The sequence below is a fragment of the Vulpes vulpes genome, chromosome 15, assembly GCF_048418805.1.
Source record: "Vulpes vulpes isolate BD-2025 chromosome 15, VulVul3, whole genome shotgun sequence".
NCBI classification, from domain to species: Eukaryota; Metazoa; Chordata; class Mammalia; order Carnivora; family Canidae; genus Vulpes; species Vulpes vulpes.
Window position 1 is genome coordinate 68,910,459 of NC_132794.1, and position 16,446 is coordinate 68,926,904.

At 47.0% G+C, this 16,446-nt stretch overlaps 1 protein-coding gene across 3 annotated transcripts in view; it reads left to right on the top strand.

The window, feature by feature from the left end:
- Nucleotides 1-15,241, top strand: part of ZNF609 (zinc finger protein 609) — a 209,770-nt gene extending 194,529 nt beyond the window's left edge. For all 3 annotated transcript variants that reach the window (XM_072738787.1, XM_072738784.1, XM_072738785.1), the window contains 7 exons: nucleotides 3,587-3,674; nucleotides 4,385-6,725; nucleotides 7,950-8,316; nucleotides 10,123-10,298; nucleotides 10,526-10,742; nucleotides 11,262-11,340; nucleotides 11,660-15,241. In XM_072738787.1, coding sequence (XP_072594888.1) covers nucleotides 3,587-3,674; nucleotides 4,385-6,725; nucleotides 7,950-8,316; nucleotides 10,123-10,298; nucleotides 10,526-10,742; nucleotides 11,262-11,335 — 3,263 coding nt within the window. In that variant the 3' untranslated portion in view covers nucleotides 11,336-11,340; nucleotides 11,660-15,241. The remainder of the gene's footprint in view (nucleotides 1-3,586; nucleotides 3,675-4,384; nucleotides 6,726-7,949; nucleotides 8,317-10,122; nucleotides 10,299-10,525; nucleotides 10,743-11,261; nucleotides 11,341-11,659) is intronic.
- The last annotated feature ends 1,205 nt before the right edge of the window (nucleotides 15,242-16,446 follow it).

The following is a 16,446-nucleotide window of genomic DNA, read 5'->3' on the forward strand; positions in this document are numbered from 1 at the left end:
TGCTCCTTCTCACCTCATATATGCATGCATATGCTCTCTCTCAAATAAATGAATCAATATTTTTAAAAGTAAGTCCATATATAAGATGACCCACACACTTCAAACCTGTGTTGTTCAAGGGTCAGCTATAACTGAATATCTTTGGAGAGATAAGATATTGCATCCATGGAACAAGAACAGGATCCCCTCTTTTTTTTTTTAAATATCTTATCTATTTATTAGAGAGTACAAGCAGGGGGAAGGGGCAGAGGGAGAGGGCGAAGCAGGCTGTCTGCTGAGCAGGGAGCCTGATGTGGGTCCTGATCCCAGGATCATAGCCTGAGCTGAAGGCAGATGCTTCACTAACTGAGCCACCCAGGTGCCCCAGGATACCTTTTTTAAATTAAAACTACAGTAGTAAAAATGGAAATTCCAGAATATAACTTAGAAGATGAAGGAAATGCCTTAGAATATAGACAAAGGAATGGAAAATAGGAGTCAAAGATAGAAAAGAGGATTAATATAGAAGGTCCAACTTCTAGAGAAATAGGAATTCCAGCAAGCAAGAACAAGGGGCAAGTAATTGATAAGGTGGCAGAAAATTAGTGGCAGTATAGTAGATTTGAATAACTATCAGTCATTTATAAAACACCCTAAAACTGCAGAGGATACATTTTAAAATATTCTTTTCAGGTACACATGGACTATTCTTCAAGATAGATCATATTTCAGACTATTTGAAGTCATATAAAGTATGTTCTCTGCCACAGTCAAATTATATTAGAAATGAATAACAAGGGCAGCCCCGGTGGCGCAGTGGTTTGGCGCTGCCTGCAGCCTAGGGTGTGATCCTGGAGACCCAGGATCAAGTTCCATGTCGGGCTCCCTGAATGGAGCCTGCTTCTCCCTCTCTCTCTCTCTCTGAGTCTATGAATAAATAAAATCTTTAAAAAAAAAAAAAAGGAATAACAAAAAGATATTGGGAAAATCCCCAGATAGTTAAAGATTTGACAACACTTTTCTAAATAACCAGGGTCAAAAAGGAAATCACCAGGGAAACGAGAAAATGTTTTGACCTGAATGATTATGAAAACATACCAAAGCATGTGGAATGCAGCTAAAGTAGGTTATGAGGGAAATTCATACCTTTAAATGCCTATATTTGAAAAGAAAAAGATCGAAAACAGGCTAGCAAACTTGTTCCATAAAGGGCCAGGTAATAAATATTTTAAGCTTTGCAGGCCACACAGCCTCTCTGTTGATACTCAGCTCTCCCTTACAGCATGAAATCAGGCATAGATAATGCATAAATGACTGAGTGTGGCTATGATTCCACTAAAACTATATTCATGTCACATAACATATAATTTCACATAACATAGTATTCTCCTTTTCATTTTTCTACCATTAAAAATGATCCATAGGGATCCCTGGGTGGCACAGCGGTTTAGCGCCTGCCTTTGGCCCAGGGCGCGATCCTGGAGACCCGGGATCGAGTCCCACGTTGGGCTCCCGGTGCATGGAGCCTGCTTCTCCCTCTGCCTATGTCTCTGCCTCCCTCTCTCTCTCTCTCTCTCTCTCTCTCTCTCTCTCTCTCTCTCTCTGTGTGTGTGTGTGTGTGTGTGTGTGTGTGACTATCATAAATAAAAATAAAAATAAATTTTAAAAAATGATCCATAGCTTGTTAATAATAACTTTAAAATATCTCATGGGGGACGCCTTGGTAACTCAGTGGTTAAGGGTCTGCCTTTGGCTCAGGGTGTGATCCTGGGATCCTGGAATCGAGTCCAGCATTGAGCTCCCCACAGGGAGCCTAGTTCTCCCTTTGCCTCTATCTCTGCCTCTCTCTCTCTCTCTCTCTCTCTCTCTCTCTCTCTGTCTCTCATGAATAAATAAATAAAATCTTAAAAAAATATATCTCAGGGAACAATATTTATGGCTGTAATAAGACGTAAAAACCATAGCCATAAAGGAGAAGCTCAATATATTTGACTTCACTAAAATGTGAAACTAACCAAAAATACTTTAGAGGATAAGCCACAAAAACAAAAAGTTAAGTTTTAGGAGCGCCTGGTTGGCTCAGTCGATAGAACATCTGGGACTCTTGATCTCTGGGTCATGAGTTTGAGCCCCATGTTGGATGTGGAGATTACTTTAAAAAAAAAAGGTTTTATGCCAGGTTGACTTCTAGATGGATTAAAGATTTAAAGATAAAATCGGGTGCCTGGATGGCTCAGCAGTTGAGCATCTGTCTTCAGCTCAGAGTGTGATCCCAGAATCGAGTCCCACATGAGGCTCCCCACAGAGAGCATGCTTCTCCCTCTGCCTATGTCTCTGCCATTCTCTCTGAGTCTCTCATGAATAAATTTTTTTTCATGAATACATTTTTTAAAAAATCTTTTAAAAAAATAAAATCTTAAAAAAAAATAAAGATGAAAAAATCAAACTGTAAAAGTACTAAAAGAAACCATAAGAAAAAAACTATTAATGAAGTGATGGAATAAGGAAAGCCTTTTGAAATAGGACAGAAAACTCTGAAGCCATAAAAGATTGATAAATATAACAACATAAAAGTAAATAATTTCAGGGCACCTCCTGGCTTAGTAGGGCATGCAACCCTTTTTTTTTTTTAAGATTTTTATTTATTCATGAGAGACACAGAGAGAAAGGTAGAGACATAGGCAGAGGGAGCAACAGGCTTTCACAGGAAGCCCAATAACCTGGACCCTGGAATCACGCCCTGAGCCACAGGCAGATGCTCAACCACTGAGCCACCCAGGCATCCCAATAGGGCATACAGCTCTTGATCTCAGGGTCATGAGTTCAAGCCCTTCATTGGGTGTAGAGATTACTTAAATAAATAAATCTTATAAAGGGTAAATAATGTCTACATAGCATTAACCACCATTATTAGCAAATGACAGATCGGGGGATATACGTGATATGTATAACAGACAAAAGGCTTACTCTGGTATATTAAGAATTGCAAATAAACTATATAATTTAGTAGAAAACTGAGCAAAGGATTTGAACAGATAATTTACTTAGGAAGGAAATATATCTCATAATGATGTTTTAAAATAGTATGTACATGGCAGCCCTGGTGGCTCAGTGGGTTTGGCGCCGCCTCCAGCCCAGGGCATGATCCCGGAGATCCGGGATCAAGTCCCACGTCAGGCTCCCTGCATGGAGCCTGCTTCTCCCTCTGCCTGTGTCTCTGCCTCTCTCTCTCTGTGTGTCTCTATGAATAAATAAATAAAATGTTTAAAAAAATAAAACGATATGTACAAACTCACAATAAGAAACATTAAATTAAAACTACATAAAATGCTCTTTTTCTACTATCAGGTTGGCAAAGATCAACAAGTTTGAGAACACTGTATTGCCAAAGGAAAAGGACAGCTGGTGTTCTCATGCACTACTGATGGGTATATAAATTAGTATATCTTCGATGGCAGATTGGGAGTATTTATCAAAAATCCAAATACAAGTGCTCTATGATTAACAATTTTACTAACAGGAATTTATCTTACAAATTACAAGAAACTCTTATTAGATAAAGATTAAAACATTTGTACAAGATTATCTGAATCTTCTTGTCTTCCAGGGATGTTGGTGGTGAATGTAACATGGAGGAACAAGACATATGTAGGTACACTTCTTGACTGCACACGGCATGATTGGGCACCCCCCAGGTAAGCACTACAGCTTTTTGGTGTGTTTTAATCTGAACCACCCTAATCAGTGCCCTTATGCCTTCATCCTGTTAGACTTGGATATCTCTTAAGACACCCAGCTTTCAAAGAATATGATGGTGTAAGGTAATATAAGGAAGGTACTCTGCTGCTCTGGCATTCAAGAGTAGTAAATGAATTATGTGTTAATGAGTTGGATAGGAATGGGGAGGAGATCCTTTTTTAAGCCTTTTTCTGGAATTACTAGTTCTCTGGAACTCTGGCTTCTAGCAGTAGTCACTTTGAGACCAAGACCATTGAGTCTGCCTGTGGGTGAACAAACAATCATTGATGATGCTTTTTGATGGTAGCTATCTCCCAGGAGTTTAAACTCAGGAACATTTTCAGTTTTATGAACCTAGACAGTGTGGGTTTCACAGGGACCTTTTCAGGTTGACATTTCAGTGAATGGCACTTTATAGCTTGTTTGTACCCAGTTTGCCAGGGTTTGGGGAGTCCAGATGTTGGAGAAAGATGTACAGCTAGCATGCAGATAGCATCCTAGGAGCTCACCACTTAATGCAGTTCCCACGCTTTCAAAAGTTCTTTAACAAATCATATTCATTGAAAATGATAGTTACCATCTGGACAGTTCCTCTGGAGGCAGCTACACTGGTTTGAAGATGTTTTCTCTTCTTAGTAATACCCTGTTGTGTTTGCCCTTTGCTAAGGTTCTGTGACTCCCCCACCAGTGACTTGGAAATGCGCAATGGCCGGGGTAGAGGCAAACGCATGCGTCCCAACAGTAACACACCTGTCAATGAGACAGCCACAGCCTCTGACAGCAAAGGGACCAGCAGCAGCAGCAAAACCCGAGCAGGAGCAAATAGCAAAGGCCGTCGGGGCAGCCAGAATTCTTCAGAGCATCGCCCACCTGCCAGTAGCACCTCTGAGGATGTCAAGGCCAGCCCTTCCTCAGCTAACAAGCGGAAAAACAAACCGCTTTCAGACATGGAGCTGAATTCTAGCTCAGAGGACTCCAAAGGGAGCAAGCGTGTCCGTACGAATTCCATGGGCTCAGCCACTGGTCCCCTCCCTGGGACCAAGGTGGAACCCACTGTTGTAGACAGAAATTGTCCCTCCCCAGTCCTGATTGACTGTCCCCACCCAAACTGCAACAAAAAGTATAAGCACATCAATGGACTTAAGTACCACCAGGCTCATGCCCACACAGATGATGACAGCAAGCCGGAAGCAGATGGAGACAGTGAGTACGGAGAGGAGCCCACCCTTCATGCAGACCTAGGGAGCTGCAATGGTGCATCCGTCTCACAAAAAGGTTCCTTGTCCCCTGCCCGTTCAGCTACCCCCAAAGTTCGGCTCGTAGAGCCCCATAGCCCTTCTCCTTCAAGCAAATTCAGCACAAAAGGTCTCTGTAAGAAAAAGCTGAGTGGGGAAGGGGACACAGACCTTGGGGCCTTATCGAATGATGGCTCTGATGATGGACCCTCAGTAATGGATGAAACAAGCAATGATGCCTTTGATTCTTTGGAAAGGAAGTGTATGGAAAAAGAAAAATGTAAAAAGCCCTCTAGTTTGAAGCCTGAAAAGATTCCTTCCAAAAGCTTAAAGTCAGCACGGCCTATTGCCCCTGCCATCCCCCCGCAGCAAATCTACACCTTCCAGACCGCCACCTTCACAGCAGCAAGCCCAGGCTCCTCCTCAGGCTTGACCACCACCGTGGTCCAAGCCATGCCCAACAGCCCCCAACTCAAGCCTATTCAGCCCAAGCCTACTGTGATGGGAGAACCTTTCACAGTCAACCCGGCCTTGACTCCAGCCAAGGACAAGAAAAAGAAAGACAAAAAAAAGAAGGAGTCTTCCAAGGAACTCGAAAGTCCTCTGACCCCTGGGAAGGTGTGTCGAGCAGAAGAAGGCAAAAGCCCATTCAGAGAATCATCAGGAGATGGGATGAAGATGGAGGGGCTCCTGAATGGCTCATCAGACCCCCACCAAAGCCGCCTGGCTAGCATCAAGGCAGAAGCTGACAAGATCTACAGCTTCACGGACAACGCCCCCAGCCCTTCAATTGGAGGCAGTAGCCGCATAGATAGCACCACCCCTACCCAGCCCCTGACTCCTTTACATGTAGTGACCCAGAATGGAGCTGAAGCCAACTCCGTCAAAACCAACAGCCCTGCATATTCTGACATATCTGATGCTGGGGAGGATGGGGAGGGCAAAGTGGACAGTGTCAAATCAAAAGACCCTGAACAGTTGGTTAAGGAAGGGGCTAAGAAAACTCTTTTCCCCCCTCAGCCACAGAGCAAAGACTCACCATATTACCAAGGCTTTGAGAGTTACTACTCTCCAAGTTATGCACAGTCCAGCCCAGGGGCTCTGAACCCTGGCAGCCAGGCGGGACTGGAGAGCCAGGCTCTGAAGACAAAAAAGGACGAGGAGCCTGAGAGCATAGAGGGAAAAGTGAAGAATGATGTCTGTGAGGAAAAGAAACCAGAGCTGAGCAGTTCCAGTCAGCAGCCCTCCGTCATCCAGCAGCGTCCCAACATGTACATGCAGTCCCTGTACTACAACCAGTATGCCTATGTGCCCCCATATGGCTACAGCGACCAGAGCTACCACACCCACCTCCTGAGCACGAACACGGCTTACCGGCAGCAGTATGAAGAACAGCAGAAACGGCAGAGCCTGGAGCAGCAGCAGCGGGGACTGGACAAGAAGGCCGAGTTGGGCCTCAAGGAGCGGGAGGCAGCACTCAAGGAAGAATGGAAGCAAAAGCCTTCAATTCCACCAACTCTCACCAAGGCCCCCAGCCTAACGGACCTGGTCAAGTCGGGACCTGGGAAGGCCAAGGAGCCAGGGGCTGACCCTGCCAAATCAGTCATTATCCCCAAGTTAGATGACTCCTCCAAACTCCCCAGCCAGGCCCCAGAAGGACTTAAAGTGAAGCTGAGTGAGGCTGGCCACCTAGGCAAGGAGGCCTCTGAGGCCAAGACAGGCGCTGAATGTGGCCGGCAGGCAGAGGTGGATCCGATACTCTGGTACCGACAGGTAACTGTTCTGGGAGAAGATAGAAATACTATTTGATAGCCTCTCTCTCTTCCTCACAAATCAGGGCTCTCGGGATCCCTGGGTGGCGCAGCGGTTTGGCGCCTGCCTTTGGCCCAGGGCACGATCCTGGAGACCCGGGATTGAATCCCACGTAGGGCTCCCGGTGCATGGAGCCTGCTTCTCCCTCTGCCTGTGTCTCTGCCTCTCTCTCTTTCTCTCTCTATGACTATCATAAATAAATTTTAAAAAATTTTTTTAAAACAATTTTAAAAAAAACAAATCAGGGCTCTCCTTATGTGGGGGGTCAGCAGAGTACAGCTTGGCAGGAGAGATCTATACTTTTAAGGATTCTTTACCTTTGTAAATCATGTTCGTGTTTTTAAAAAGCACATTTACATCAGTTGAAGGTGTTTTTCCCATTTGACAGAAGAGGCCCAGGTAAATTAGCTTGATTTGTCTAGGGTAATTTGCAACTTCACTGGCAGAGCCAGAACTAGAACCGGGTCATCTCAATTCCTAGTCCAGTGTTTCTTCCACTGTTTGATTCCTATGGAGTAAGTTAATGGTGATCTCTCCATTTCCCAGAGTGAGTTACTAGTCAGACTGAGTTACTTCTAAAAGATTTTATAGGTGGGGTGCCTGGCTGGCTTGGTGAGTGGAGCATGCAACTCTTGATCTCAGGGTCTTGAGTTCAAGCCCCAAGTGGGGTATAGAGGTAACTTAAAATCTTAAAAAAAAAAAAAAAATTTATAGGTAGAGCTAGAACTAAGAACTTGGTTTCATACCATGCTCTGCTCATGAGACTTAGAAAGTCTTCCCTTTCCTCTTAGTGCCACAGCTAGACCTCCCTCCTCTGAGCTGGGCAGCACTCACACTCTGCCCCTGAGATTTCTCTGAAGATGTAAAACTGCCTCAAATGCCTTAGAAAGGGAGCAACTTCTTCAAGGATTCCTTTCCCCAGAATGCATATTCTCTCCTAGAGAAGACCCACTGATGGATTTTCCTTTTCCTTCCCCACATCCTGTTTCTTCTTGGGCAGGGAGGGGGCAGACTTTTTAAACAGGAGGGACCAAAGTTGATTCTAAATGGAAAGATCAACAGAGGCCAGGATTATACCCTGTCCGGGTGTCTGGTATTACCTGCTCTGGTGCCTTTAGTACAGCCTTGGGCTTGAAATCTCTCTTTTATCTGTACAACACTCAGTGCTCGTTCTGTGATTTTTAGGAAGCAGAGCCCCGCATGTGGACGTATGTCTATCCTGCCAAGTACTCGGACATTAAGTCAGAGGATGAGCGGTGGAAAGAGGAGCGGGACCGCAAATTGAAGGAAGAAAGGAGTCGGAGTAAGGACTCTGTCCCCAAGGAGGATGGGAAGGAAAGCACAAGTAGTGACTGCAAGCTGTCCACATCTGAGGACTCCCGCCTCGGAAGCAAGGAGCCCCGACCAAGCGTCCATGTGCCTGTTTCCTCCCCACTCACCCAGCACCAGTCCTACATCCCTTACATGCATGGCTACTCCTACAGCCAGTCCTATGACCCCAACCACCCCAGCTACCGGGGCATGCCTGCCGTGATGATGCAGAACTACCCAGGTACGGCACCCACCTTCCCACCCACCTGTGCTCTATTAACCAGGAAGGGACTGAAGCACAGATTTCAGGGTCAGTTTTCTTTTTCTCTTTTTTGAGATTTATTTATTTATTTATTTATTCATGAGAGACACACAAAGAGAGGCAGAGACACAGGCAGAGGGAGAAGCAAGCTCCTGATGTGGGACTCGATCCTGGAACTCCAGGATCACACCCTGAGCCGAAAGCAGACGCTCAACCACTGAGCCACCCAGGCATCCTGAGAGCCAGTTTTCTTGCACGTCCCCAAGGCTTAATGAAGCTCAGATGACTGCTCCGTTTTGAATAGGACATTCTATGAGTGGCCAGTCTAGTCCCGAGCACCTTGAATGGCCCCTGACTACGGTCTGTGGGACTGTGTCACTCTCTCTTGCTCCCACTATAGTCATGCCTCTCTGGTCTCTTTTCCCAGATAACTGAAGGCAAAACTCCCCTCTACTACTGCCACTACCTTCCCTCAGTGGGGATTTTTAAATTTTTTTTTAATTTTTTTTTTTTTTTAAACACTACACTCTACATTTTGCAATGGGCTAGGCACTTTTAGGGTATACAAAAAAAGACTATTTCCCTCTTCAAGGAGTTTACAACTTAATTGTAGCAGGAGAAGCATGTGGAACAAATATAATGCAAACTAGGACAGTGCATGTCTTCATTTACAGGATGATGTTCAGCTGGAAGGTGGGAGGACGGACAGTGGGAGAGAGGAAGAGCTGTTTGAAATCAGAGTAAGGGAAAGTCCGATCGAAAACATTCAGTTTGGGAAAGATAAGATCCTGACTCTGCCATCCATGAGTTCTTGGGGAGTGTTTTTTTAACTTGTTAGAAGACAATGCTCCTGTTCAATTCCTCACTGGTTTCCATTGTCCGAAGAGCCACATGGGATGCTTCTGGAGCAGAAGACCACTTCTGTCACTCCTCATAGCTCCCACCTCCCTATCAAAAAGCAGCCTAAATAGTCTTGATATCCTGGTTGAACACTGCAAGGCAAACCCTAGCGCAAGTAAGCTTTTCAAACAGAGCTAGGAAATTGTCTCACCCTGTGGTGTTCCTTTCTCCCTGTTACCCTATCCATCCATATAAAAATAATACTTCCACTTGACAGGCAGCCCCAGTGGCACAGCGGTTTGGCGCCGCCTGCAGCCTGGGGTGTGATCCTGGAGACCTGGAATCGAGTCCCACATCGGGTTCCCTGCATGGAGCCTGCTTCTCCCTGTTCCTGTGTCTCTGCCTCTCTCTCTCAGTGTCTATGAATAAATAAATAAAATCTTTAAAAAAAAATACTTCCACTTGACGAGTGCCTGCTGTCGGCCAGATACTGTACTCAGTGATTTACATACAGTATCTTATTTCCTCTTCTCTATGGAGTAGTATTGGTATCTTCCTCTTGATGGTAAAGAAACAAGCTCGGAAGGGTTGTTAATTAGCTCAAGGCTTACCCAGCTGGTAAGTCTTGAGAGGTAGATTTGAGCCCAGTCATCGGACTCTTAAATCCTCTGATCTTTCCACTTTACCATAATGCCTCTCCAAGATGAATCTCTGAGACTGGGGCTCTAGGGAAGCTGATTCCCCAGAAGTTGAGGGCCATGTTTCTAATATCCCTCTAGAGCTCAGTAAAGAAAGGACAAACTAAGAGTTTCAAGCCTGAAGACACCATGGTAGAAAATATCTCAGCCTCTGCCTAGGAAAGCTGATACCTGCCCAACCAAGCTCACTTAAGCTGAGTTTGTTCTACTTCTCTCATTTCTGACTACTTTATTTCTCTTTCCCCAGGTTCCTATCTACCTTCCAGCTACTCTTTCTCCCCATATGGCAGCAAGGTCTCAGGGGGTGAAGATGCTGACAAGGCACGAGCCAGCCCCAGTGTCAGTTGTAAATCCAGCTCAGAGTCCAAAGCTCTGGACATCTTACAGCAGCATGCCAGTCACTACAAGAGCAAGTCTCCCACGGTAAGTGGCACTGGCTGCTACCAAAACCCAGTGGGGCCAGATCCAGGGTGTGGAAAAAGCTGGGCAAGCAAGTTCAGGTCTTAACTACAGGGCAGCCTAGCTGACTTGGCATTGGCTTTACCAGGCACCTCCATGATTCTTTGTAAGGAGTCCTAATGTGGGCTTGGAGTATTCACTGTCATCTGTGTGTCTCACAGTAGTGCTTTTGTGTCTGCTTTTTTTTCCAGATAACTGATAAAACGTCTCAGGAGAGAGATCGAGGAGGTTGTGGGGTGGTTGGGGGTGGTGGCAGCTGTAGCAGTGTCGGAGGAGCAGCAGGGGGTGAAAGGAATGTAGACCGGCCCCGTACCTCCCCTTCTCAGCGCCTGATGTCCACACACCACCACCACCACCACTTGGGGTACTCGTTGCTCCCAGCACAGTACAACTTACCCTATGCAGCAGGTAACCCTCCTTCCCTACCTCTCTTCCCCTTATAATGTCATCCCACTAGCAGAGTAGCATTGCTCACAGCAAGGGACCCCCAGCAAGAATCCTCTTTTATTTTTTCTTGAGCTTCTAATCTGTCCAGGATCTTAGCTCCCTCCAGACCGTCATTAAAGCATGTGACATTTAATTCCTCTCATGGAGCTTAGGGACTCTCAGACTCCTCTAGGAAATTGGCTTTGATATTCAGAAGAATAAGGACCAGGTATTCTCATAGCCAAAGAGCAACAAGCAGCTGAAACATAGAGCCTTACTATATATACTATCCACAGCCACTATATCTGGCCGAGTATCAGATTTTTTTTCGGTCAGCACCCCAAACTCAGTGGAGCTAGGTTTTTTTTTATTTTTATTTATTTATTTTTTTTTGAGTTAGGAATTTAAGGAGCAACTCCTCCCATTACCCACCAAGCTGATAAAATGTTTAATCGGAGGTTCTGGGAGTGTTACACTAAGCATGTCTTCCTTCTCACTCAGGGCTTTCTTCTACAGCCATTGTTGCCAGCCAGCAAGGCTCAACCCCCTCACTCTACCCACCCCCGCGGAGGTGAGAATGGTAAGTCACTTTTTAATTTGGAACAACACATAAAGCAGGGATAGTTGATACCTGGATCACAGAATTCCTGTGGAGCCCAGGTGAGGGAAAGCTGTGTGGGGTCAGTGGTCTGGAAATGGTGTAACCCTGGCCAAGCCTCTTGTAGGAGTCTCTCAGTGTCTGGTTAAGCCATGTACATCTACCAAGAGCTGTCCAACAGGAACGGTCCCCATGGGGCCAGGACTGGCCTCCCTTGCAGTTCATTTTGTCAGAGTGCCACCTGGTGGTTGTTATACCAGCAGGCTGAGTGCCTGGTTATCTGTCCATGTTTCCCTTGCAGAACACCAAGTGCCCGGATAAAGTCAGCTTCACGGGCCCGGACTGGCTCACCCAAGGAGGTGCTGGAGGTGCCATTTAGACATCAGTTAAATGGTGTTGATCATCCTGTTTGCCGTTCCACCATGACCGAAGGCAGACCCTTGGCTATCTCACCTCCACCAGATCCCTGGACTCCCTGACCCTCCCTCTTCCTCAGGAGCTGGAGAGCTGGTACCTAGCAAAAATATTTATTCTCTCGGCCACAGTTGTGACTGTTGTGGCCCATGTGGAGATGAAGGCATGGGGAGCAACCAGGGGAACATGGCCTCAGCCCAGAGAAGTCACTGCTCTGTTCCCCAAGGCCTGGTCAGCTGCCGGAGCAGTGCCAACACCCCCCACCGCAACCCCAGGGAGGGACTCCCAAGCTCTGGGTAAGGTCTGAAGACAGCACAGCAGCCATACCCCTCTCACCGTCATTACCACAATCACCAGATTCCTGCATCTCCCCAGCAGTTTGGGCCCTGGGAACTGGCAGCATGTGGAGGAATTAGAATCTCAGGAAAGAAATTAGGGGCTGTTTTCTCTCTGTATTTGTGAAAACAAGGTCTTCAGACATGAAGACTTCTCCCCTCTCACATGAGCACATATAAATGCTCAGAGCCTAGCCTGGAAAGGAAGACCAAGGCATTTGCCCCACCGTGGCCTTGGGCTGCCCGTCAAACAGAGGGCCGGGGTCCCAACACCAGCACAGGGCTCCCCAGGGATACTGGGAGTAAGCTGGAGCTGGAGCATGAATGGAGTCTGTGAAGTAGAACCTGCATCCCCACTGAGTCCTGCTGCTTCTTAGCCCCCGACTCCTTGCCCTTTTCTCTTTCCTCCTGACCCCTTGGTGCCTTTCCCAGGGGGATCCCCATGCTGATCGCTCCTTTTCTTTTCCACTGCTTGGCTCTGAAGACTCAGGCAGGTAAAATAGTATTCCCCCCAGCATGGGGAGCTTTGGAGTCTGCGAGGTCACCGTAGGGCAAGGCCCGGGAGGCAGACCCTGGGAGCACCCAGCAGTTCTTAGAGGTGTCCTGTCCATTCAGCCATCAGAGCATCCTCCTCATTTAGGGCCACAAATATAACAGCCCAATTCCTCTGTATACAAGTACATGATTTTATATAGCTCAATCTATAACCCCATGTGTGCCAATATAAGCTGTGTTTTTTTGTAACACACTTTTTTGCTTTAGGGGCCACTGGCCATGGGAAGTTAGGTATTCCTTAGACCCTGGGATGATACATCCAAGCCATTACTCCTCAGAGCCACAGAGTGTTTCTCAGTGGAGCTGTGAGGCAGCAGACATTTCTCTGCTCTCCGTAGAAACACAGTCTACCAGTCCAGCTTTATGCTCTTTGCCCTAGGAAACAGACAATGATTTGGTGGCTTTATTGGAGTCACTTCTTCCCAAGGTATGGGGAGCTCTTATTTTGCTTTTGAGATATCATCCCTTAGTTCCCCTTGGCTATCTTTCCTTGATCTTCTGGATTGAGAAAGACTGACACACACCAGCCTAGGCTAGAGAGGGGTATTTGTGACCAGAGTGCCAAAGTGACCATTTAAGAGCAAGGACTTGGCTCTGACTCCATTTGGGGCATGGAGGTAGAGGACAGTAAGCACAAAGCCAGGCAGAGGCTGCTTTCTAAGAACCCTGAAGCCCTACTCTGAATGGCTTAGGGTCATTTGCCCAAGAGGAGCCCCTTTGACCTATAGACCTTTCCTCTGGGTTTTCACGTCATTGTTTTTGTTCAGATTGGGTTCTGAGCCCTCCCCTAAAACCCACTCTTTTAGACCATTTAGCAGGCCTCCCTTGCCCCCATCATTCCCTCTGCCTCCTGCTAACCCAGAGGGCAGTGCTCTGGGGAGTGACTTCCCTTTCATCCACGGAAGTAGTTGGTTTGGACACCTTCACCCCACCTAACCTGAGTCACCCCCACCAAGAGGATGACTGAATTTCAGCCTGATTATGCCCTCCCAGGCTCCTGTGGGGTGGAGCCAAGGGCCCATCTCTGTTCCTGTTTGTTTTTAAATATTGTTGTGTGTTTTGTATCTGTGGCGCTGGCTTACAGCGTACTCTGTACATATTGTAAAGAAAACGTTGGAGTAATTTTCTTTCCCGTTGGGCAGGCCTGGCCCCACATTCCTGCCCTTTCCACTTTGTTCTGTAACACAGAGAAGAGGAACTTCTGTATTAGCAGGGCAGTCTTGGGTTCTGCAGAAGGGGACAGCTTTTTCTTTTTCTTTTTTTTTTCTTTTCCTTAAAAAACATTTGGCTCTCTGATCCTTATATCCAAGCCTCTGTACAAGACTAGGAGCTGAGCTGCCCAGAAAAGCAGGTAAAAGCGACAATGGCAGCATAGCACTGCCTTCTCCCAGTCCCCGGTCCTCGCCAGGTCCAGTCTTCCCTCCCTGAAACAACATGAAGCAGCAGCAGCGGAGGAAACAGAGATCCTTGACAAGTGCCAAGGGAAGGATCTGCTGTCCACCTCCAGCCGCTGTATATAAGGAGGCAGCCCACAGGCAGGGGTACCTGTGGCTGCAGTGACCTGCTCAGAGAGATCAGCCCCCTCAGCAAGGATCCCACCCTGCGAGCAAAGGCCAGCGAAGTGTGCCATTAAGGGCCACGACCATCAGACCAAGGCTCACTGTGAGCTACCCCTGCCCAGGCCTCTTCCGAGACCTCGCTCATCAGGGCTCTGCACCAAGAGGCTAGAGGGAAGGAGCCTCTCACCCCAGCTAGGCCAGCCAGGGCTGGGAGAGCTGCTCTTTAGGGTTCACCTCTGCTGCTTCAGTTAAGATGTGCTGGTTTCCTTTATCCCCTTCCCTGCCTGTACATGTATGAAGTTCCCTTTTCTTACCTCATTCCCTCTACACGTCTCCAGGTCAAAAGACCACATGCAGAAGGGTTAAGAGGGCACCCTGTGAAATGAAATGGTGATTCTTGAATCTTCTGTCCAGGCTCCAAGGCGAGGGTGAGAGGACGTGGCTTGGGGTTTGGGAGGGGGAGGCTGAAGAAGGGCTAGAGTTACCGTACACGGGCTTTGAGGTCACCCATGTCACTTATTATACTATCTACCCTGTCACCATTCCCAGTGTCTACTCTCCTGCCCCTGTGATTCAACTGGGCAGCTAGCTGGCCCCATGATTCTGGGCCTTTTGTCATTCGTTTTACTACTAGGGCATCCCAGGAAGCTTTCTGATGATCCTCTGCCATGGGCCCCTCCTGGGATCAAGCCCCTCCCAGGCCCCGCCCCCAGCCCCTCTGGCCCCAGCCCACCCGCTTGCCTTGGTGCTCAGCCCCCCCATTGGGAGCAGGTTGGGGCGAGCTGGAGGCCCGGGCTGGAGGGGCAGTGTTGCTGTTCATAGCTTTTGTTCCATTGGCGTTGCTCTGTTGGATTTAATTTCAGTCTTCCTGATTCTTCCCTTCTGTAAAGTGTACATTACCAAGTTCCTTGTTTTTTATATATATATATATAAATATATATATATACAAACTGTACTCTTTTTGCCTTTGTACATTCAGGCAAGAAGAGAAAATAAATCTTTTTAAGAGACAATCACAAATCTGTGAGGGCTGCTGGTTATTTCTCCTGGAGTTTGCTGCTGAGCTGCCTCCTCCTTCCTCCCTACTTTTCTGTTTTCCCTCAGCTTTCCTGATCTTCCCGGCCCTGCTCCATCTGCATCCTCAGCTCCACCTTCCCTGGCTGATGGCAAACTGTTGAATCCAGTGTCCAGACTACCTGAGTCCTTTCTTGCCCAGCAGTGTTTTCTGGCTTGGCTGCTTGGCTGAAGCCAGGGGCTTTATCCTGTGCCCTGGCCTCTCCCGTCTTCCCCCTTAGACCTACCATTCACCAAAGTGGCTTTGGACCCCTCCATACCCTGGGACCCGGGACCTGTCTTCCGGAGGCCCTAGCTTTGGTCACTCACTTGTGAAACTATGCAGCTGGGAGCGCTCTATGCTTAAGAGTTTGCACTACTTAAACCTGCCTGGGAGTTAGAACGGATGGTTTTTTTAGGAATGAGTGAGAAACTGTCCCCCTGCCGCTCCCCCCAGATTCCAGCCTCCGGAACGCTCTGATCCAGAGCCCAGAGAATCATTCCTGGCTGGTAGACTCCTATGGCCACCGCATCAGAACAAGGGCTAAGGGTTTAGGAGTCGAGAGCATTTGATCAGAATTTTAAAGGGTGGTACATTCTGAAACACAGCCCAACCAAACCATTGTTCTGCCTCTTGAACTTTCTCTTTTTCCTCTGATCTCCTCCCCCTTTTTTCCCCTTTCTCTACTTCCTTTTCTTAATTGGCTTTGGAATTGAAGTATATTTTTAAATTATTTGTTGTATTTATTGAATAAAGTTTTTAATGTCCCTGTTCTTAAATTTAGACTTAAGTTTGCCTTTCACATATCCTCCCCTTATCCATCACCCCTCAAATTATTCTATCTTCTAAGTTACTTTTTTAATTGGAGTGCAGCTTTTGGGTGTCATATTTCTTTCCCGCCAGTGATCCTATCTAGCAGAATTTTTTTTTTGAAAGGGAAATCTTAAGTGAGCGCCTGGGTTTGCAGTTCAGCCCTTTCTGCCTCTAGCTGTATTGAAGGGGATCCACCAACAGATGGCAGCAGAACCTCAGGCGTGTCTCCTGTTGCCTCCGCTTGTCTGAAGGAACCATCAAGGACTGAGTTTTGTCTTGGTTCTCTATCCCAGTCTTGTAGATGGATTCCCTGAGCTTCAATTTAACACGATCCTAAACTGCCTTCGTTACCTTGGCC